Here is a 24,785-nt window from a genome sequence, read left to right on the forward strand (position 1 = left end):
TTCTTCCAAAACTGACAGATCAAGACTTTTTCATCTTCTTTTGTCTCTTGGGTTATATTTAATTGTGCTCACAATTTATCGTTGATCTCTCTCTCTGAATTTTGAGGAGTATATAAATTCTTATAAAAGTTAGAGAACTCTTGTATAATGTGTTCACTAAGAAAAATTATGGCTTCATTCTTATTCATTATAGATGAGACCAGGGCACTTTAAAAAAAAAAGCCCATCAGGGACTCATTTACATATTAGGTCACGCCCCCTGACATCACCATTGTTCCACACAGGGCTTTTTTGTAGAAAAAGCCCAGCAGGAGTTCATTTGCATATTGGGCCACACCTCCTGACATCGAGCCATTGAGCGTTCCTGTGCATTCCTGCTCAAAAAAAACCTTGGATGAGACTTGTTAAACTGTAATGGAAAGGCAAGAGGACTGCGACTTAATATGAGAAAAGGACAAAAACCAAAGCATTAAAGCCACAGCTACTCAAGACAAATGGAGAAAAGAGGAATGTGGAATACTGAATTTCAAACTTTACTACCCTGTGAACACCTGATAGGAGAATGATTTCTACTTTACTCTTAGTTTAAAATGTTCATTGACTTCTTGGTCCAGATAACTTTCTCCCAAATTATGTGGTAGATATTCCCAAGAGATATCCAAAATTGGAACTGAATATGTTTGTTACTGCTCAGCTGGTTTCTAGAAGTCACAATTTTTTTCCAAAAAAGCAAGAATGTATTATCAAAATACAGAGATGCTAAGATTGCTTAAACGCATATCAAAGATCAAATAGTATAAAAATAGTATTAAAAGATGAGCAAGATTTCATCCTGAGCAAGGATTTCTCCTATTGTGATGCCTGTGCATGCCATAGTTCCTGCCAAGAGCTTTTCTGGAGCCTCAAATCATTGAGGGCAGGGCATTGTGGCTGAGTGTGGGTGAGTGAATGACAAGCCTAACTCATATGCAATGAACCTTAAAGAAGAAGAAGAAGAAGAAGAAGAAGAAGAAGAAGAAGAAGAAGAAGAAGAAGAAGAAGAAGAAGAAGAAGAAGAAGAAGAAGAAGAAGAAGAAGAAGAAGAAGAAGAAGAAGATGACAACGACTGCAGATTTATACCCCAGAATCAGAGACTCAGAGCACTTACAATCTTCTATATCTTCTCCCCCTACACCAGACACCCAGTGAGGTGGATGGCGCTGAGAGGGCTCTCAAAGCAGTTGCCTTTTCAAGGACAACTCTTGCAATAGCTATGGCTAACTCAAGGCCATTTCAGCAGCTGCAAGTGGAGGAGTGGGGAATCAAACCTGATTCTCCTAGATAAGAGTCCGCACACTTTACCACTACCCCAAACCGGCTGGAAAGCTGGTTAGTTGGAGATTAACTGTGCTGACATTTGTTGGATACACACCACTAGCAAAATCTCAGAACAGGGAAAACATGGACCAAGTTTTATCTATTTACTTACTTCTCTTATACCCCACCTTTCTCTCCATGGGGACCCAAAGTGGCTTATATCATTCTTCTCTTCTCCATTGTATCCTCACAACAACCCTGTGGGGTAGGTTAGGCTGGGAGTACATGATCAAGGTCACCTAGAAGTTTTCATGGCAGAGCAGAGATTGCCAAAGACTCAAGAATCAAAGAGCATATTGGAACTTTCGCTTATTATGACACAAATTTGTGTTACATCAAAATCTGTAAACATCCAGATAACACCCTGGATGATATTCTTTCTAAACAGAATTGTCTCCCTATACTGAAGCCGGGAGATACAATTAGAAAGCAACATAGCCCCAAGCGGAATATTCGTATTTGGTCTCAAGGTGGTGGGGGGGAATACTTCAAGGAGGGAAGCTGGGACAAGGTCTCTGAGGAATCTCTTGGTAAGACATTCCTTGTGCTTCAAATAATCTATTCGAATCCTTTGAGCATTGAGATACCAGACGTATTCCTGTTCCATTCACCAGTTAAAAGCAGGTTGGACAAGAAGTGAATTCTATGTGGCCTGTGCTGTTCCCTTGCTTGGAGTATACTGTGAGACTTACTGGGCTGAAGACCATAGAATGCCTGAAAGGGAAGTGAAACCTTTATCACTTTTCTCCTACCTAGACACGGATGGACTCATTCTAGCATCACTTCCTGCCTGATGTCGCCAGGTAAAGTCTTAGTCTGAGTGAACTATTTGTTATAATCAAGCATGGGTAATGGTAGTACATGAAGGGAAGCCTAGTAACAGTAGGTGGTAGTGATTATGATGATGATGATGATATTGGATTTATATCCTGCCCACTCCAGTCTCAGAGCAGTTCACAGTCTCCTTTTTCTTCCTTCCCAACAACAGACCCCCCCTGTGAGGTGGGTGGGGCTGAGAGGACTCTCACAGCAGCTGCCCTTTCAAGGACAATCTCTGTCTGAACTATGGCTGACCCAAGGCCATTCCAGCAGCTGCAAACGGAGGCGTGGGGAATCAAACCCGGTTCTCCCAGATAAGAGTCCGCACACTTAACCACTACCCCAAACTGGCTCTTTTAATGCTTTCCACACACCCACTGTTTTCTTACTTCAAATCACCCCCTAGTGATCTCTTATTTTCCTTGCAAAAATTTCAAGTACATTTCAGGTGGATCAAAAGTCACAAGGGTGCTTTGGAGTAGAGAAGTGGTTCTCTGGTTCCAATTGTCACCTTCCAAAGTGGCTTTTCCTCTTTAAAAGGGGTTAGGTAGTGGAGGCACCATTTGCAGCAGAGTTAATGCATGTTTTTATATAAAATGGAAATAATTCTTATGGCATTCGATGGTACCATTTTGTGCTATACCACCTTGCTGTCATATCATGTTGTAATTGGTTTTATTATGATTTTATTGTGATTTTATTTCTATTTGATATACTCCGCTGTGAGCCCGCAAATGGGGGAAGGGGCGGAATATAAATAAACAAATAAAAAGAGACGTATTTATTTATGGTTTACTAGGCCTTTCTACTTGCAGAATCATCACAGATGCATTTCCTGGGAAGTAAGTCTGACAGGGCTCCCTTGGTCTCACTCCAAATAAATGCCCATGAGTATGCACAAGAACAGCTTGATCCTATATCTAGCTCTTCTTTGAAAGTTCAATGGAGTGTGTTTAGGATTGCAGTCCTGCTCTCCTTTAATTGGGATAACCAAAAATCCAGGTGGGCAGCCATGTTGGTCTGAAACAGTAGAACAGATTTTTTGAGTCCAGTGGCACCTTTAAGACCAACAAAGGTTTAGTCAAGGTATGGACTTTTATGTGCACTCACACTTCCTCAGATACATTATAATGGAAGTTAACAGTAGGTAGATAGATAGATGGTAGATAGATGATATATGAGACAGACAGACAGATAGGTAGGTAGGTAGGTAGGTAGGTAGGTAGGTAGGTAGTATGGTCTACATGGACTGACAGAGGCTCTTCAGGGTCTCAAATGGAGATCTTTCACATCACCTGTTGCCAAATCCTTTATATGGTGGTGGTGAGGACGGAACCTAGGACCATCTGCATGCAAAACAGATGTTCTACCTCTGAGCCACAGTCTGGGTTCAAGTCAAGCCCATGTCCTGGTGGACCTTCTGATGGCACTTGGGTTTTTTGACCACTGTGTGACACAGAGTGTTGGACTGGATGGGCCATTGGCCTGATCCAACATGGCTTCTCTTATGTTCTTAAGAAGCACTGCGGGGGATTGGAGGAGGAAGAGCAGGAAGAGGAAAAGAAGAAGAGGAGGAGAAGATTGGATTTATACTCTGTCCTTCACTATCCAAAGGAGTCTCAGAGAAGCTTACAATCTCCTTTCCCTTCCCCTCCCCACAACAGACAGGAAGATGGGGCTGAGAGAGCTCTGACAGGAACTGCTCCTGAGCAGAACAGCCCTGAGAGAATTTGTGGCTGACCCAAAGTCACATCAGCAGCTGCATGTGAAGGAGTGGGGAATCAAACCCAATTCTCCCAGATAAAAATCCGTGTACTTAACCACTACACCAAACTAAGACCTTACCAGCAGCAGTGTGGCCCCAAGACAGGATAAAAGACACATTACTGTTGGCTCCAGACTGCATTCAAAAATGTATTTGACAAGAGACAGTACACAATTAAACCATTATTCAAGAGAAGTGTACCTGACCATGACAGCAAGCTATCTAGATGAGACATCTGGTGGGACTTGGGGATCCCCTGGAATTACAATTCATCTCCAGACTACAGAGATCAGTTCCTCTGGAGAAAATGGTTGCTTTGGAAGGTGGACTGTATGGCAGTATACCCCACTGAAGTGCTGTCTTTCCCAGGCTCCATTCCTAAATCTCCAGGATCTGGCCACTGTACCCCTCAAACCAGGGGTCATTTTGTAGAAAAATAGATGGTGGAGCTCATCCAGGGATTGTTATGCAGCTGCACCTACTATTCAATGGACAAGGTGGGAAGGAGAAGGTGGAACTCTCAGAAAGGTTCAGGAGCTGTGCTCCTGTGAGCTCCCGCTGAATCTGAGCCTTAATCAAACCCCTGCCAGTAGCCAGAGAGGACCTGGGAATCCTAGAAAATTATTACAAAACATTTTCACCTTGATCCAAATTTGAGAAGTTATTGTATTTGTTAGATGAGGGATTGTATGTATGGATTCTTTATCTGAAAATGTGCATGTTCAATAAGGAAACATGGATGTGAATTAGTTGTGTGATAGATTTTGTGTTATAAAAGCATCACGTATTCCTGTGATCCCCAGCGTAGTGCCTTGGTGACTCCTGCTTCCCAAAGCAAATAGCTGGCCCTGTCTTTGCTCATGAAGCGTTTTAAAACAAAAACCAGGAGGCATCACCTTTGAGTCTTCTAGGAGCACCCATTTGGAAACAGCAGGCCCGATTATAGAAGGGAAATTGTCTTAGAAACTCACAACGTTTTGTTGCTGCTGGACCAGGCGATGCAAGCCGTGGCAGGCTGGCTCAAGCTGAGTGGGTTGAAGTTGAATCCAATGAAGGCAGAGATCCTATGCCCGGGCTGTGGCAGTCTAGGAAGGGAAATTCCCCTACCAGTCTTTGACGGTGCGCCACTGAAAACAGTGCGCAGGGTCAGGAGCCTGGGGGTACTACTGGAGCCTTCCTTGTCAATGGAGGCCCAGATAGCAGCCACTGCTAAATCCGCCTTTTTTCATCTGAGACGGGCGAGGCAGTTGGCTCCCTTCCTGGAGTGCGATGACCTGGCAACGGTCCATGCAATGGTCACCTCGAGGTTAGACGGTCACCTCGAGGTTAGACTACTGTAATGCCCTCTACATGGGGCTGCCCCTGTGCCAGACCCAGAAACTGCAGAACGCAGCAGCCAGACTGTTAATGGGGCTCCCTAAGTGGGAGCACATACGGCCTGGGCTGCGGGAACTGCATTGGCTGTCAATTGTGTACCGGATCCGATACAAGGTGCTGGTTACTACCTTTAAAGCTCTATATGACCGAGGACCTGCCTACCTTAGGAACCGTCTCTCCCCATATGTTCCCCAGAGAGTGCTTCGATCTAGCTCCCAAAATCTGCTGACAATCCCTGGGCCGAAGGAGGTCAAATTAAAAACAACAGGAGATAGGGCCTTCTCGGTTACAGCACCCCATTGGTGGAACCAGCTGCCAGAGGAGGTGCGGGCCTTGCGGGACATTAACCAGTTCTGTCAGGCCTGTAAGACCGTCCTCTTCCAGCTGGCTTTTTAATGTGGAAGTAGTATTCCATCTCTATGCAAGCTATGTTGTATGTGTAGCACCAAATTGATCTGTGTTTTAAATTTGTTTTATTGATGCTCTGTTTTTTTGTTTTAATGGGGTAATTTGTTTCTTTATTATCTGATTACTGGAAATATTGTATTTATATTATGTTATGTTATGTTATGTTATGTTATGTTATGTTATGTTATGTTATGTTATGTTATGTTATGTTATGTTATGTTATGTTATGTTATGTAAGCCGCCCTGAGCCTGCTTCGGCAGGGAGGGCAGGATATAAATTAAAAATTATTATTATTATTATTATTATTATTATTATTATTATTATTATTATTATTATTATTATTATTATTATTATTATTATTATTATTCGTGGCAGCCAGTTTGTACAGGTCCTTTCTCTCACAGCAGCCATTTTGTGACAGGATCCCCTACTCTTGCTCAAAACCTCCAAAGTGCCCATAGGGTCAACATGTCTGAGGAATCACTGAGGTACATTTTGTACACTTACCATAGAGTTGTTAAGAAACTATATATCACTGACATTAACTATACAGGGTTTTAAAGCAGGTTCTTCATACACATCATTTAAATCCAGGGATTTTTTTAAAAAGCAGGAAAGCAATTTCAGCAGGGTGGTGTCAGAGGGTGTGGCCTAACATGCACATGAGTTCCTGCTGAGCTTTTTCTACAAAAAAAGCACTGTTTAAATCAATATGGTAACACGTCACTTTCTCTTGCACAGAAACTGGAAAGCTAGCATGCAGAATCAAACTTCTGTGGCTGAATTCTTCCTACTGGGTTTCTCCAAGAGCCTGAAGATCCGCCTCATACTCTCTGGGTTGTTTTCTGTGATCTACACCATCACACTGGCAGGCAACACAATCATCCTGACGTTTATTTGGCTGGATTCTCGACTTCACACTCCCATGTATTTCTTCCTGAGTCAACTCTCCTGTGTGGACATCTGCTACACTTCCAGCACTGTCCCTCAAATGCTGGCTAACCTCCAGCACCCAAGACAAACTATCTCATTGATTGGTTGCGCTGTTCAGATGCATGTTTTTCTCACCTTGGCTATCACTGAGTGCATTCTGCTTGCCGTCATGGCATATGACAGGTATGTGGCGATATGCCACCCTTTGCACTACACGTTCCTCATGAACAAAAGAGTGTGTTTCACACTCGCTCTAACATCCTGGGTTAGTGGTCTTTTGTTGCCAGTAGTACACACTTCTCTCACATGGCGCTTGCCATTCTGCGGTCCCAATCAAATTGACCACTTCTTCTGTGAAATGCCAGCGGTCTTGAAGCTGGCCTGCACTGACACTAAAATTATTGAAAATGTCACTTCCTTGGGGTGCATTTTCACCTTGGTCACTCCCACCTCTTTCATCATGATGACTTACGTCCGCATCCTGAGAGCCATCTTCAAAATGAAATCAGCCCACAGCCGGGGCAAAGTGTTCTCCACATGTGGCTCCCATATTACTATGGTGGTGCTCTTCTATGGCAGTGCCATGTTTATGTACATGAGACCCACGTCCAGCCGCTCAGCAGAAAAGGACAAAATAGTCTCTCTCTTCTACAGCGTCATCATCCCCATGCTCAATCCCTTGATATACAGTCTGAGGAACAAGGATGTGAAAGGGGCCTTGATAAAAATGCTGCAGCGTTGCAGAGTTTCTTGACCAGGCCTGTAGCTAGGAGAGGGTTCACACCAGGCAATGCCCCCTCCCAATTTGTCCCGCCCAGTTAGAAGATTGGTTGTGCCATGTCCAGGCCTTTTTTTGTATCAGGAACTCCTTTGCAAATTAGACCACACCCCCTGATGTAACCAGTCCTCCTGGAGCTTACAGTAGGCCCTGTACTAAGAGCCCTGTAAGCTCTTGGAGGATTGGCTACATTGGGAAGGGGTGTGAGGATGAGGAGGTCAAAGAAATGATGGTCCAATGGGCCAAAAATATAGGAATCTGGAATTAGAAAAGTGGGAGCAGGTCTGGGAGACAAATGCTAAAATGACAAGATCGATGTCATATAAAGAAAATATCTTTAAAATGATATATAGGTGGCAAAGAACACCGGAACAAACTAGCAAAAATGTATTTGGGGTTATTCAGTTTATGCTGGAAGTATGAAAAGCAGGTGAGTACTAGGGGTGTGCAAAAAAAAAATTCAGAAAAAATCAGATTCGGAAATATACAGGGCCAAAAAATTCGGGATACTGTATATTTCCAAATACCAGTACTCAGAATAGCTGCATATACGGTAGGTGCGTGGCTATTTCTGAATATACGGCCCCATTAAACCCTATGGCCATTGAAATCAATGGCAAAATAGGGTATATTGGAAGCCACCTGGAGGGGAGGGGGTTTGAGGGAGAGCCCCCAAATTTGCAGGAGACCTGCAGGGGACTCTACAAACCCCCCAAGTCCCAAAAAGATTGGGCCAGGGGGTTCCATTTCAGGGGCACCCAAAGAGGGTGCCCCTATCCCACCATTATACCCTATGGGCCATTGAAATCAATGGCAACATAGGGCATAATTAGAGGCTACTGGGGGGCAGGGGGTTTAAAGGAGAGCCCCCAAAACTGCAGGGAACCTGCAGGGGACTCTGCCCTACAACACCTCCAAGTCCCAAAAAGATTGGGCCAGGGGGTCCAATTCCTGGGGCACCCAAAGCCAAACCTAACTTCACACCAGAGAATCTCTATAGGACCCAAATGCACTACATCCATCTATCTACTGTATGAACCCTGCTGGCCTGGAACCAATATACGTCACTGCCACACAAAACACAATCTGCTCAAGGTCTGCTCTGCAGACCTGGCTGCAGCAAACCCAGATGCCAGCTCTCCAGCCCTGCCCCAAACAAAGCGGGTAGAGCTGGCCAAGCACAACAAGCATGCTGGTTCTGGGTCTCTCACCCAGGTGCCAGCTTCCCTGTCACAGAACACACAATCTACAGATGCCAGCTCTCCAGTCCTGCCCCAAGCAACACAACTCTCAAACACAATCCCTAAAACCACCCTTATTAGTGGGGCAGCCTATTTAGTGGCCCTAGTCAAACCGAAAGCGCCCTCAGACTCCAAAAATAACTCTATAAAACATGAAAGTGACCCACCCCCACACAGCCCACACATCAACCCCCACACCAACCAAAGGTAATTTAAAAAAAAATGTGACAGAAAGAAACTTAACTTTTACCCCACCCACCCCAAAACCAGAACCAGGAAAAGGAACAACAGGACAGGGTGCAAAACCAGCAACAACAGAGAATAGATCCAAACAGATCACTGAGAAAAGGCCAACAAACTCAACTGTTAAAAAAAGTGACCGAATGCACACCCCTAGTTGGTACCTATTACACGACATGTGGTGGACCTGTAGGGTTACTAAGAGGTACTGGACAAAAATCCATGAATTAATGCAAAAAATTTTGAAAGTGACAATACCTTTCAAGCCTGAGCTATTCTTGTTGAATATGTTTTTTACTAAGATGGACAAAACAACAAAATATATGTTAATTCATATAATTGCTGCAAGAATTCTTTTTGCGCAATGCTGGGAGAAAAAAGAGATTCCGGCCATAGATGACTTGATAGTAAAGATAATGGAGATAGTCGAAGTTGATGAATTTACATATTTGCTTAACACTCAATGATGTAAGAAGAAGGTACAGAATTGGTCAAAATTTTATGAATGTAAATGGAAAATGTAAATAATATTTAAGAAAAAATGGTAGGAGACCAAAAACTGAGGGCGAAGAAGGGAAAATAAAAAGAGAGAGAGAAATGAATTGTTGCATACAATTAGATGTTATAGAGAGTAACTGCTAACCTCATCACTGTTTTTGTTATTTATCTAAAGATGTTTGAGTTGTGTATGTGATTATTACGTTATGTGTAAATTTTGAATAAAATATGGAACAGCAAAAAAAAAAAAGATTTGATGACTGCAATGCACTTTGAATAGTACTGCCCTTCAAAAGTGTTCAGGAACTTCAGATAGTGTAGAATGCTGCAGCCAGACTGTTGACTGGAGTGGGTCATGGTGACCACATCACTTCAGTCTCAGCCCATCTACAAAGGCTGCCCATTTACTTCTAGGCACCATTCAAGGTGCTGGTGTTGACCTATAGAGACCTACATAGCTTGGGACCAGCATACTGAACAACCATCTGTTCCTTGCAAACCACCCTGACTGTACAGTCATCCTTCAAGGCTCTGCTTCAGATGTCCCAAGCCACCTTCTGAGATTATTAGATAAAAAAAGGTATTCATAGTTAATGAGATAAACAACAAAAGAAACAACTACTATGATATGCTGGGTAACAATGTTTAATAAAACCATTCAAAAACCTTCGTATTATCTTTTTATACATCATATTGTAACAGAGGTCCAATCCTCACATTCCCATACTACAAAAAAAGTCCTATGAGCACCTGGATGTAAGCTCATTTCGTCAATGGACTTCCTCAGGAGTAATACTTCCCATGTTTCTTCCAGGGTTACCAGCCACTAGTACCAACCCAATGTGTCCTTCTGCTACATCTTCTACCTCAAGCTCTCTCATTCACTTAATAACACTTAAGTACATATATTTGTATTAGGAGCTTGAGGATAGGAGCCAGCTGGCCATCCAATAGGAGCCAGCATTGCGGGACTTGTGGTAAGAATTATTTATAAATTGATTGAAGCAGAGCTACACCAACCTGAATATCCGATGAAGCAGACCAGTGAAATGGCCCGATCTAGCATACAGCCCCATCATTGGAACGTGTGGGGGGTTGTTGCTACTTCTTTACCCACTTGCTATCTCTAAACTATGGATTAGATCCTGATATGAACTTTGTGAGACTTGCAGTGGGACTAGAGAAATTTATTTGAGATTTCTGAGTCCGTTTGTTTATTTATTCATTACTTATTTATTACTTTAATTTTTTCTCTTGCCCTCTCCGCAAGTGGACTCAGGGCGGCTAACAGTCTGTTCATAATACAATTTGAAACCAATAAAATACAATTAAAACATTTTGTGGTGCTGTACAACTCTGATATGGTGGGATCTTTCTTTTTTGCTGTTAGTGATCCTAAAATGTTCGTAGCTCCTCAATGGTGTGAGGTGGCAGTTCTCTCCCAGTTTAGATGTTGAAGGCCTGTCGGAATAGTTAAGTTTTGCAGGCCCTGGGGAATTGAGAAAGACCCCACAGGGCCTTATGGCCTCTGGGAGGGCATTTCACATTTCTGGTGCTGCCACTAGGGTTGCCAATCCCCAGGTGTGGGCAGGGGATCCCCCGGTTTGGAGACCCTCCCCCCGCTTCAGGGTCATCAGAAAGCAGGGGGAGGGGAGGGAAATGTCTGCTGGGAACTCTATTATTCCCTATGGAGATTTATTCCCATAGAAAATCCTGGAGAATTGATCTGCGGGTATCTGGGGCTCTGGTGGGGCTGTTTTTTGGGGTAGAGGCACCAAATTTTCAGTATAGCATCTAGTGCCTCTCCCCAAAATACCCCCCAAGTTTCAAAAAGATTGGACTAGGGGGTCCAAATCTATGAGCCCCAAAAGAAGGTGCCCCATCCTTCATTATTTCCTATGGAAGGAAGGAATTGAAAAGGTGTGCTGTCCCTTTAAATGTGATGGCCAGAACTCCCTTTGGAATTCAGTTATGCTTGTCACAACCTTGATCTTGGCTCCACCCCTAATGTCTCCTGGCTCCACCCCCAAAGTCCCCAGATATTTCTTGAATTGGACTTGGCAACCCTAGCTGCCACCGAGAAAGCCCTAGCCCGTTTGGAACACAGCCTGGCTTCCTTTGGTCTGGGGATGGACAGTAGCACTGAATGCAGTGCTCTCTGGGGAACATGTGGAGAAAGGCGGTCCTGTAGACAGGCAGGCCCCTGACCATAAAGGGCTTTAAAGGACAAAACCAACACCTTGAAATGGACTCGGAACACAATAGGCAGCCAGTGCAGCTCTTTCAGTACTGGCTGAATGTGCTCCCATCTAGGGAGCCCCATTAACAGTCACGCTGTAGTGTTCTGCAGCCTGTTTGTAATACAAAATTATTATGCACATGTATTACTACACTTTGTGAACGCTTCAATTTTTGTATCTTTTGTACACTTACCAATAAGTATTTTTACTACACTAATTTTCCAGTAATTTTCGGACGTGTGCCTCTTTTTTGTTTGTTGGATATCTACTCCACGGCTTCCTCTACGTGTTATTTTGCCCCCAATGTAATGACATCATTTTGGGGTTTCATAGGAAGCGACTGCTATGACAGAGAGGTACAAGATGTCTATGTCACTTCTGGTGAAATTACGGAGCAATGTCAGTGACATCACCATGTTGCCCGAAAGAACTTCCTCTTATGTTTTGCATCTCAATTCATAGCTCCAGAAGACATAGGGTCTTCCTTGGGATTTAAGAGGGATATAAGCCTTTAAAATAAATATGATAGGAGAAAAGCCTTAGAGGAATCAATGAATGAAAGCTAGGCTTCCCAATCCCCAGGTCCCAGCAGGGGATCCCCCATTTTTACAGGCTTCCCCCCTCCCCCAGCCAGCTGGCCGGTGGGGGAAGCCCCGCCCCCACAGTCATCATATAGTTTTAGAGCTCCTGCAGGCTTAGAAACCTGCAAACAGGTCCCTTTTTAAAATGTGTGCCTTTAAGGCTGAGCAGGAAACAGGAAGGGCTTCATGGCAAAAGGTCAGTAACAGTTTCGTCGGAGAAGGGCCCCTCCCTTTGTTTTGCTTTCGTTTTCAGAGGAAGTAAAGTTCTGCAGGAACAAGACCCAGTAAGTATTTGTGTGTGAGAGAGAGGGAGGGGGCAGGGGATTCCCTGGTTTGGAGGCCCTCCCCCCACTTTAGAAAACGTGGTGGGGGGAGGGAAATGTCTACTGGGCACTCTATTGTTCCCTATGGAGAAGGATTCCCATAGGGAATAATGTGGAATTGATCTGCGGGTATTGGGAGCTCTGGGGGGGGGCTATTTTTTGAGGTAGAGGCACCAAATTTTTAGTATAGCATCAAGTGCCTCTCCCCAAAATACCTCCCAAGTTTCAAAACGATTGGACCAGGGGGTGCCCCTATCCTTCGTATTTCTTATGGAAGAAAGGCATTTAAAAAGGTGTGCTGTCCCTTTAAATGGGATGGCCAGAACTCCCTTGGATTTCAATTATGCTTGTCACACCCTTGTTCCTGGCTCCACCCCCAATCTCCTGGCTCCACCCCCAAAGCCCCCATTTATTTCTTGAATTGGACTTGGCAACCTTAATGGAAGCTGTGTGTGTCTTACAGAAGATTGCTGCTGACTCCTTTGAGACTTAGGGTTGCTAGCTCCAGGGTGGAAAATTCCTGGAGATTGAGGAGTGAAAACTGAGTGATGGGGTTGGGGGAGGGGAGGGATTTCATCAGGGATTAATGCCATAGACTTCACCCTTTGAAGCAGCAATTTTCTCCAGAGAAATTGATCTTTGGAGATCAGTTGCAATGTTGAGAGATTTCATGGCTGCATCTGGGGATTGGCAGCCATATTGAGACTCGAGGTTTCGGACCAGGTAGACCCTTCCTGGATATTATTGTTTCCTCTCCATGAGCATATACGGTGCTGCCTTAAACTAGTCAGCCCGTGCTACTCCCTTATGTTTAGTCTAACCAGGAGCAGATCTCCACCGTATAAGAGGTCTTTCACAGCATTGCTTAGAATTCCTCTTAAACAGAGAAACAAGGGATGGAATCTTATGACTTGCAAAGTTCCTTGTGTCTCCACAGCATTACAGTCACATTCTATGTGTTCCCACTGAACTACAGTCATGCTGTGAACTGATACAAACTTAAAAGTAGACAGAAGGCATTTCCTTGTCCCCGGACACCTAATGAGGATATGTTTCTCTGAAGTACTCTGCAACGGCTTGCAATGGAAGTCATGCTTACAATAATACCAATATCAGCAGGTAAGTTTTTATTTACTGAAGAATTGCCACTTTTACAAAAAGTGAACAAAATACAATAGCAAACGATGATCCCAAATTTTAGATCCATGCCATGCATGCATGCATGGATGGATGGATGGATGGATGGATGGATGGATGGATAGATAGATAGATAGATAGATATTATTCTTCCTTTTTATAAAACGAGAGGATATTTTGAAGTCTTGCTTCAAACTGTAATCATTTTATTCATTCTTTTCCTGTGTTAACATTATAGTCTGCTTTTCTCCCTGAGACGCAAAACAGATTGCACAGTGTAAGTCAACACAAACAATAGGATGAGACATCTAAGAAGCAGTGGTCTTGGATTAGGATTACAGAAATAATGACTTTCGTATATTGGCTACAATACAGAGTTCAAGGCAGGAAAGAAATGGCAGAAATAATGTAGCGACAACAGGAAAATATATGCAATGAACAGATATGTCCAAAGGAAGGGTTAAAGCTAGAAACCTATAAAGTATATACATTTCTTTATTGATTTATACCCCACTTTTCTCCCCAAGCAACGGGGACCCAAAGGAGCTTAATTTTTTTCTCCACTCTTCCACTGGATCCTGTGAGGTAGATTAAACTGAGAGTTTGCGACTGGCCCAAGGTCAACTAGCCAGCTTCCGCAGCAGAGTGGGGATTTGAAGCTGGTGTTCCCGTATCCTAATCAGATACCCTCATCTTACACCATGTAGGCTGTAGTAAATAGAATCTTCCTCCTCATCAGGGCAGGAGATGGGTTTTAAGAGGGATCAGACTCTGAATGATATGCAAGAAGGATCCCTCTCTAGCAGACTCTTTTCAGATATTTGTTTCTAGCTGTTTGTATGATCATTTGACCCTTTACCAAAAGCTTAGAACAGGGGCGTTGAACTCATTTGTTATGAGGGCTGGATCTGACATAAATGAGACTTGTCATTTCCACTGCAACATTTTGTGTTGACCGTGTGGATGTGATTGCAAATACAAATGGAGGTTCATTGTCCAAAAATACTCAGTATGGAATATATATTGCAGTAGCACCCACAACTCTGTATTTAGAAGAGGACTGAAGACTGTGAGATTCGATGACAGACCAAAGGACTTCAGGGACACCAATTGACTAAGGCAAGAAAGGTAAACAGTTATTATTATCTTTTATTTGCATGCATAAATATGAAATATTTATTATAACATGAAATTATAATATGAAATATTTATTATAACCTATCAGCGGCTGTCAATGCAGAGGAAACAGAAAGGTTTCCAAAGGGCACGTTAGAACATGGAGAGAGGGACATAAAATTTCCTGATGATAGATCTTTAAGATGCAGTTTGCACACAAGGTAGAAAATGGGGGAGGGGCAGACCATGGAAGCTAATGATAGAGTGAACAGACCAGAACAGGGTTAAGAGAAAAGCTTTGAAAATCCCAATAGAAAGTTGAGATTTTAGTTATGACTGAGTACCAACTCCTTCAATTTTATAGGTTCTATGTAGTTAACAGGGAAGCTTCCATGTCATGTCTCAAATCTTCTCTTGTTGATGTTGAACACAAGAGCATCTGTGTTGGATCAGACACATGGTCCATCTAACTGAGCTTTCAGTAGCCGACGAGATGACCCACCCTGAGACTATAAACAGGTTTCAGAGGTCTCAGATGCCATCAATGGACCTGTCTCCTTTGATGATGCCTAATCCCCTTTAAAGCCAATAATGCTATAGCCATCATTACCACCTCCTATGGCATTGGATTCCACAAGGCCATCACTTTTTGAATCAAGAGTAGAGCTAAAAATGTGGAATCTTGTGATTTGCTTTTGGTTAAGAGTTCACTTAAAGCCAAAGGGCCTAATCCCATTTTTTACTTGCAGCAGACCCCTATCCTTTCTGGTGTGCTAAGATTATTGAAAAAATCAGATCGATTGGGCTGAATCCAGAACTTTTTGATAGGGGCATGAATGAAGCAAAAGTTCTGGAATTTTGGAGACTGAGTGACATTGAGCTCCAAAATGATAAAGCACTGCTCCCCGCAAATTATTCCAGATTAAAATCATGGCCAGATTATACATCCGCTCCTTACTGTCAAATATAACATATGGGAGACATAGATAGATGGGCTTCCTCAAGGGCTCGCCTTGATGCTTTTCCATCTGCAGTATTAGCTGGTAGGTTCTCCCATCTACCAATGCAGAAACGATGTTGTATTTGTTCAGAAAAAATTGTTGAAACGGTCTCTCATATCCTTCTCCACTGTGAACTTTATCAAGAGGAAAGATTGCGCCTAATTACCCCACTTTTAAACAAATTCAAACCCTTGGAGTTTTACATAAATTTTAGAACTGAGGTACTTCAGAAATTTTTATTAGAAGATAACACAGAGCTCAATAACTCAGGCAGTTGTAAGATTTTGTTACATTGTAATTTGTAAGAGGAAATATTTGGAAGAGCCTTGATTTCATGGACTGTACTCTTATGAGTTGTCTTGTTGTCTTCCTTTATTGCTGTTCTGTTCTGGTCTTTGACTGAAATAAATATTGATTGATTGAATCAAGAAATACTTCATTAATTTGTTTGTCTGTCCTGAATCTGCTGCTCATCAACTTCCCCAGGTGCCCACAAGTTCTGTTATCATGGGACAGAGACATAAGGTTCCCTCTTCGCATTTTTCCTACCTTGTATGTAATTTTATATGACCCTATCATCTTTTCTCTAATCTAAAAAATCCCGACATCCATACCCTTTCTTCATAGGGAAGGTGCTCCAACTCCTGGATCGTTTTGGTTTCCCTTTTCTGCACCTTATGCATGCTACAAATATTCTTACATTGACTAGGACAGTACACAGTATTCCATAGACAGCCATACCATAAACGCATACAAAGGTGTTAAGACATTGGTTGAAAATCTAGGCATATCCTATCAATATGTTAATTGTGATATTCTTGTATATTAAATTCCCAAGCCACAAGCCAAAGTCTTTTTTTTTTTTTCCACTAGCTGGTCAAATCCATCACTAGATGGTCAAATCTATTTTTGATACATTTTGTAAATGCTGCTATCAAACCTTTACAAATCTGACTTAGAAAAATTGTAGAGGAATCTAAAATGTTCAAGGACTATGTTGAAGACCTTCCTTTCCAGCAGATTACGTCTCATAGCCTACTATTCTGCTCAGCCCTTTAAGGAGACTTCTGCCACAGCTGGAAGGCTTCAACCTCAACTGAGCAGGATGGTAGAATGCAAACCATTTTCCTGGGAATGCAACATGAGAGCAGTCAAGTTGCAACCTGAGCAAGGCCCTTTCAAGGCAAGTGAGAGGCCGAAGTGGCTGGCCATTGCCTTCATTTGCAGAGTCGCCCTTGGCAGTCAGCCATCCAAGCTCTGACTCTGTATAATTTCTGAGATCTGACAAAACTGGGCTATACCATGGCACATTCCCTGCCTGCAACCCTAAACAGCAAGTTAAAAATCCCTGGAAAACATCTTCTGAGCTCAGAGGTCTTGAAATATAGCATGATAAAACTAAAACAAAAAATTATGGGGAAAATATCTAATTTTACATCTCCTTAATTTTACATCTCCCTTAGGAGCAGGCCTCAGATTCAGTGGGAGCTCACAGGAGCACAGCTCCTGAACCTTTCTGAAGAGTTCCTCCTCCTCCTTCTGAGAGTTCCACCTCCTTGTCCATTGAATAGTATTGCAGCTGCATAACAATCCTTGGATGAGCTCCGCCACCTATTTTTCTGCAAAACGACCCCTGCTTAGGAGAGAAATTACCCAAGAAGTAGATAACTCTCTTGCAATGACTAGATGACACACAACTTCCTTCCCAGCAGAAAGACTTCTCCGTGTTAGCTTAAAGATGAGAAGGATCTATTAACAACTGCAGACAACACATTTTTGGCAACGAAGTTCTAGTTGTACATTAGCAGAAACTTTTTAACTTAGGAGTTCTAGTTGTACACTGGGAGAAACTTTTTTAATTCTGGTTCAAGTGGTAAATTTGTGTATGGCCTCTACCGCTTACAGATTTCAAGCAATTTCATGCAACAAGAAATGTAACGTATCGGGGAGAAGGCCCAGCGTAACCAACTTTTCAAGCTGTGGCAGATGTAAAAGGCAAGAGGTAAGGAATCCAACTGGCAGTAAGATGAGTGTGGGCCAGGAATGCTGACCCTTCTTCCTTCCTCTACTGGGCACTCCGTACACACCTTGATATTTAAGGCATATATGGACTGTCTACTCCATTACAAACCTACATGACTGCTATGGTCATCTTCCCCACCCCACCATCGAAGATTCAGCAGGTGGCAGACCAGTAGAGGACATTCTTTGTTGTAGCACCAAGTCTCTGGAACTCTCTCTCCAAAATGACTTGCTTGTCTCCTTCTGTTGCCATTTTCCAACAGTGAGTGAAGACTTTTTTGTTTCATTTGGCATTCCTTCAGTGATTTCTCTTTCCTGCCCTATGGTTTTGTTGTTGGTTTTCAATAATCCTCCCACTCCTCTTTGCCACTTTCCCAGTTCTCAGTGTTAAATTGAATTCTCTTCAGCAGTCAGTTCCCATCTCTTTCTTCTCAACTGACGCTATCCAATGAAATCCCTTTGAGCAGCCTGTCACTCAAAGATTCTCTGGCTCTGTGAGGCATTAATGAACCCTTCACAGTCCAGCACATCTATATAGAGCACTTATAAATTTCCAAAGCACAATCTGTCACAAAAGGTTTCTATGTTTTAATTATGTACATTTTGCCATTTTAAAATAAATATTCAGATATGTGAATCTATTTCACCATTTTCTTTTTTACATTCTGGAAGGTCTATATCAAGGATCTTTACATAAAAATAAAATAAAAGTGTTTCAACAAAAGCATTTTCTGATATGCACATTTTATGGTATATCTTGTGTATGCTTATTGAATCCTAAGCTATACAGGTAACATGCCATGCATTTGAATAACTTTCATTTTTACAGCAATGGAAGAAACCAGTGTTTTTAAAAGATTGGGGGGGGGGGAACCTTCTCTTTCTTTTCTACAGGAAACCAAAATTCAGCAGCTGCCATGTGGAACCAGACTTCAGCAAAAGAATTCCTCTTCCTTGGTCTCTCTAGGAACTTCAAGATCCGTCTCATTCTTTTTGGGTTATTCTTTATGGTCTATATGATCACACTGGCAGGTAATGTGATTATACTGGTGCTTATCTGGCTGGATTCTCGCCTCCACACTCCCATGTATTTCTTCTTGAGCCATCTTTCCTGCGTGGACATCTGCTATACCTCCAGCACTGTCCCCCAGATGTTGGCCAACCTTCAGAGTCCTAACAAACCCATCTCGCTGATTGGTTGTGCAGTGCAGATGTATACATTCCTAGCCTTGGCCACCACGGAATGCATACTCCTTGCAGTGATGGCGTATGATAGATACGCCGCCGTATGTCACCCCCTGCATTATACCTTCCTTATGAACAAAAAGGTGTGCATCAAACTGACCGTGGCAACATGGACCAGTGGCCTTTTATTGCCAGTGGCACATGCAGTCCTCACGTGGCGGTTGCCTTTTTGTGGCTCCAATTTGATCGACCACTTTTTCTGCGAAATGCCCGCACTGCTGAAGCTGGCATGTGCTGACACCAACACGGTGGAAAAGCTCACTTCGTTTGGATGCATTGTCACCTTGGTCACACCCATCTCCTTTATCATGATCAGTTACACCCGCATACTGGCAGCCATCTTAAAAATCAAATCTACACAAAGTCAGTGCAAAGCTTTCTCGACGTGTGCCTCTCATGCATCCGTGGTGGTGCTTTTCTATGGCAGCGCCATATTTATGTACATGAGACCTGAGTCTAGTCACAGTCCAGGTCAGGACAAAATGATCTCTCTCTTCTATAGCATTGTAATTCCCTTGTTCAATCCCATAATATACAGTCTGAAGAACAAAGATGTCAAAGGGGCATTGATTAAGGTACTGCATAAATGCAGGTCTTGTTGCTCACCCAGTTAGTTCACCCATTAGTTCACAATCAGTGCAATCCAAAGCTGACTTACACCTTCGAAGCCCATTGGCTTTCGGGGGACTTAGAATAGTGTACTTCTTCTTAGGAATGAACTGCAAGCCCTATATTGTCTACTGTGACAGGTCATGGCTTTCCATGACCTGTCACTCCTGTTCTAGGAGAGCCAGTTTGGTGTAGTGGTTAAGTGTGCGGACTCTTATCTGGGAGAACCGGGTTTGATTCCCCACTCCTCCACTTGCACCTGCTAGCATGGCCTTGGGTCAGCCATAGCTCTGGCAGAGGTTGTCCTTGAAAGGGCAGCTGCTGTGAGAGCCCTCTCCAGCCCCACCCACCTCACAGGGTGTCTGTTGTGGGGGAGGAAGGTAAAGGAGATTGTGAGCCGCTCTGAGACTCTTCGGAGTGGAGGGCGGGATATAAATCCAATATCTTCTTCTCAACAATGCTGGGGAAACAATGGCCACACACCTGTGGGCAGGAAGAAAGAAGAACCACGTGCAAGGTGGAACTTGAAAAACTCCACAGAAGGTCCCTCGATGAAGTCTAAAGTGAAATGTGTAGGGATCTGAAAAACTTCAATAAATCTTGTCACCTTGCACCTGGTTCTTCTTTCTTCCTCTCCAAAGTCTCCAACCAGAGGTCTTTCCTAATGCTGAGAGTCTTCTATGATTCCAAAGCTTGAACCCAGTCCCTTCTTTTGTGCTTGGCTTCTGACTCAAGCCAAGCATTTGGGATCAAATGAGAATGCAACTTGGGATGTAACATGGGAACCATTGCTACGACCACCTCTGCTTCTTACTTGCCTTGAAGGCCCCTTGCTGGGGTCACCATAAATCAATTGCGATTGGACAGCACCTACACACACAGATACCATAGCTATTCAGTAGGGGTGCAGTCTTAAACGGATTATTAATCAAGCGATTAATTGATGGCCAAATAAAGCTGCTGCAGTAGGGGGGGAAGGTAATCTGTAAAGATTGGAAGGCTTGTTTGTGGCTAGAATAAGGGATTAAACAGATGAGATTCAGTTTTCCCAGATTGCCTTAAAGGGCAATAGCACTTGTGTGTGGAAGAGGTGGCTTGATTCTTTCCCCATGCTTAGTCACCAATCAAAACCACCACAACTCCACAGATGGGGAGGGGGTATTATTAGCCTTCGCAGTAGAAAAAGACATTGGGAGTGACCACATACGCATTCCCCACCCCAAGTCACGCCCACATCTACCTCATCTGAGGACTGGCTGCGACCAGTGTTCCCTCTAAATTGAGTTAGCGTGAGCTAGCTCATAGTTATTTAGCCTCCAGCTCACACATTTTTGTCTTAGCTCAGGAACAAAATAGCTCCAGAGCAAACTCATTTATGCAGTCGCTCACAACTTTCATGCCAGTAGCTCACAAAGTAGAATTTTTGCTCACAAGACTCAACAGTTTAGGGGGAACGTTGGTTGGGACCAGATTAAATAGCTACTGGGAACCTCTAAAATGTATGTAGGGTGCATTTCCCAGCTCACTGAATGACCAGGCGCATGCTATACCTGCCCAGCATGCGCATGAGCAGTCTGAATGCTCCTCTTGCATGTACGCAGCTCATGCCTCTCCCAGCAGCAGGGCAGGTGAATGCTGTGGCATGGATCAAAGAGAACCAGTTTTTCAGAGCCAGGATACTGCTGCGCCAAACCTCTTGTATGGTCTCACTCATTCTCTCTCACAGCCCATCTTTGTCCCTTCTAGAGCAGACAGTGTCTCAATGGTTCACTTTAGAACTGGGAAAACACAGAGGTTGAAGGGTTAAACTCATTCTTTTCACGTACATCACTCTCTTAGTCTAAACTGAAGCCCCATATTTTCTTTAAACATCCAGAAGATCCCTTCATGGATATACCAGTGTCTGTTTTGAAGCCACATGGTGCATAGAGCTCTTGAGAAACAAATGTCAACTGATAAAGAGAGTGAAAAAAGCATGTGAGAATTGGCTAAAAGCTTCCAGGAATGTGTATCTTCAAAGTTTGCAGAAATCTGGTACTCTGTGATCCAATATTTAAATGAACAGGATATATTATCTAGTACAGGAGTGGAATTCTAACAGGAGCTCCTTTGCATATTAGGCCACGCCCCCCCTGATGTAGCCAATCCTCCAAGAGCTTGCAAAAAATAGACTTGTAAACTCTTGGAATATTGGTCACATCAGGGATGTATGGCCTAATATGCAAAGGAGCTCCTGCTAGAATTCCACCCCTGATCTAGTAATCCATATTATACAAATACGATTTTAAAAAAATAATTAAATGATGCTTGCTCGTTCAGAGATTGGTTATAGAAGACAGCTGATTTAGCAGTGCACTAAAATAAGAGGGTGATTGTAATTTTAAAGCGTACTGCTTCATAGGAATTTCATGAAATGAAATCTTTAATCCTGTATTATATGTACAAGTTATATATTGTTTAACAAAACTGTAACATTGTTTATCAAAATTTTAAAAAATTAAAATATAAAAAAGAGAGAATTGGCTAAAAGCATCAGTCAATTCTGTTACTCTTTAAATAATAAAGCAAGAAAACAACCAGAAAGGCAGGTCAGACCACTGGCAGATTTGCAATAGAATCCCTGAGAGCCAGTTTGGTGTAGTGGTTAAGTGTATGGACTCTTATCTGAAAGAACCGGGTTTGATTCCCCACTCCTCCACTTACAGCTGCTGGAATGGCTTTGGATCAGCCATAGCTCTCCCAGAACAGCCCTTGAAAGGGCAGCTGCTGTAAGAGTTCTTTCAGCCCCACCCACTTCACAGGGCGTCTGTTGTGGGGTGGGGGGAGGTAAAAGGAGACTGACTGCTCTGAGGCTCTGGGATTCAGAGTAGAGGGCAGGATATAAATCCAATATCATCATCATCTTCTTCTGGGGTAAAAGGTGAAGACAGCAGAATTCTTTGCATTGCGCTTTGCTGTGGGAAATGCTGCAACCAGTCCCCGCCACCCCCAGGGATTGTAAGTGGAATAAGCACATCAAACAGAGAAGAGATCAAATTCCAGAGTCAACTGGCAGATTAAAAATTAATCCACATTGAGATTGTGATCGTTGAACTCTACCTGCAGGGTACAAACAAGATTTCTTGTTGATGAATAGGAGAAGATACGCAAGCACTCAAGTCATTCTCTCTCTCTCCCCTCCCCCCCCCCCCTCCTCACACACACTCGCAAAAATGCTTATAAGCTGTAACTGGACTTTGGGGATTTCTGCAGCCAATTCTTGATCCAGTTTGGCTTCTTAACTGCATTGATCCCCCTTCCTTTCCACATAGCATCCTCTGCCACTCATTGCTGTACCCAATTTTTCTTCATTTTTTTCTAACCATGACCCTGCAAATATTACTATGCATAAAGGTAAAAAAGGTAGTCCCCCATGCAAGCACCAGTCATTTCCAACTCTGGGGTGACATTGCATCACGGCGTTTTCAAGGCAGACTTTTTACAGGGTGGTTTGCCATTGCCTTCCCCAGTCCTCTATACTTTCCTCCCAGCAAGCTGGGTACTTATTTTACTGACCTCAGAAGGATGGAAGGCTGAGTCAACATTGAGCCGGCTACCTGAACCAGCTTCCGCTGGGATCGAACTCAGGTCATGAGCAGAGGGCTCCGACTGCAGTACTGCAGCTTTACCACTCTGCGCCACGGGGCTGCTATTACTGTGCATAAAGGAGAGCAAAAACTGCCATTATGTGCGGAAAAGTTCTTTTTTGCATTATATTCATGGTTATATAACCTGAGATTGGATTTATACCCCGCCCTCCACTTGGAACCTCAGTTTACAATCTCTTCCACTTCCTCTTATCACAACAGACACCCTGTGGAGTAGGTGGGGCTGAGAGGAGAGCTCTGAGAGAACAGCTCTGAGAGAACTGTGACTGGCCCAAGATCATCCAGCTGGTTGCATGTGGAGGAGTGGGGAATCAAACCTGGTTCCCCAGATTAGTGTGCTCAGCTCTTAAAGACTACACCAAACTGGCTCTTGAAGCATATGGAATGCGGGGGTCTAGAAAATTCCAGAATCCAAAGTCAGTCAGCAAACTCTGGACAAAGATGCTGTGGATGTTGCTCAGTTGCCCATGTCATTCTCGATCATCCTGGATGCTGGGTTGGTTCTAGCCCCCATCAGACCCCCTGGTCACTGAATCAAGTGAGGGTCCTCTTCTTCTGGTGAAAACCAAGGGTGGAAACTGCCTTTTCAAATAACCCAGTCTTTTTTTTTTTCAAATCCCAAACACCTCATTGACGTTTGTCATTGCCAGAGATGAGGTGTCAATCACTTCAGAGCCATTTCTTAGATTTCCTTTCAACCAACTGCTTTGTGAAAATGCAGTGTCACATTGGGAACAGTGCAGGCACCAAAGCACGCACCAGGAATCAGAAGCTAGCAGGTAGCCATGAGTACTGTACATGTACAAAACAAGGCAACAGTTCAAGCAATTAAAAGCTAGCAAGACCACCTAGCCTAGGGCGCAGCCGCAATCCTGTTCACAAGACACACAAATTGTTTGCTGCTCAACCAAATCTTTCTTGGTGTGGTGGCAAATCCCAGCTCCCTCATTTATTGGATGTGGGGTATCCACTATTGGCTAATCAACCATCTGTCACCATCTCTGGCCTCCCACTGGCTGACTCCCCTGCCCCTACCTACTGCAGGCCTGAGAATGTTGAACAAGCCATCAAAACAGTCTTACCTCAGAGAGAGACAGATCTCTGATGCTTCTGTCTTCTCTGTCAACCGGCCTCAGAAAGACCTGCCACTCTTCAGTGGCCTCATGAAAGGCATCATGGCCGCCAGTGGCAACAGACCTCTGCCACCCTATCAATGGCCTACACAGATAGTGTTCCACACACGCAGCCTCCAAAGGCTACTGAAATAGCCAGGGAGGAGACTGACACCTCCAGGCGTTTCCTCAGAGGTCATAGCTATCCCAGTTTTACTGTCTTTCCTGCCTCTTTCCTGTCACTCCCTCTCTCCCTCCTCCCCTCAACCTTGCCCCAGGATGGTTGCCTAAGGAGGAGATAGGGAAGCCTCACAGGGTTGTTGTTTAGATTAAAGG

General features: G+C 43.5%; 2 protein-coding genes across 3 annotated transcripts; both read left to right on the plus strand.

Moving 5' to 3' along the window:
* Positions 1–2,149: 2,149 nt before the first annotated feature.
* LOC132570360 (olfactory receptor 2A5-like) lies at positions 2,150–7,413 on the plus strand. Of its 2 annotated transcripts, XM_060236918.1 has the most exons (2): positions 2,150–2,164; positions 6,490–7,413. In XM_060236918.1, exons 1-2 carry the CDS (start codon positions 2,150–2,152, stop codon positions 7,411–7,413), a joined length of 939 nt encoding a protein of 312 aa, XP_060092901.1. The 2 variants fall into 2 exon arrangements, with proteins under 2 accessions (XP_060092901.1, XP_060092902.1); XM_060236919.1 differs by lacking the exon at positions 2,150–2,164 and having other exon boundaries at positions 6,484–7,413.
* Positions 7,414–18,753: 11,340 nt separating this feature from the next.
* On the plus strand, positions 18,754–19,695 carry LOC132570071 (olfactory receptor 2A1/2A42-like). Its single transcript, XM_060236512.1, has one exon. It carries the CDS (start codon positions 18,754–18,756, stop codon positions 19,693–19,695), a length of 942 nt encoding a protein of 313 aa, XP_060092495.1.
* The last annotated feature ends 5,090 nt before the right edge of the window (positions 19,696–24,785 follow it).

The sequence above is a fragment of the Heteronotia binoei genome, chromosome 4 (genome assembly GCF_032191835.1).
Source record: "Heteronotia binoei isolate CCM8104 ecotype False Entrance Well chromosome 4, APGP_CSIRO_Hbin_v1, whole genome shotgun sequence".
Classification (NCBI taxonomy): domain Eukaryota; kingdom Metazoa; phylum Chordata; class Lepidosauria; order Squamata; family Gekkonidae; genus Heteronotia; species Heteronotia binoei.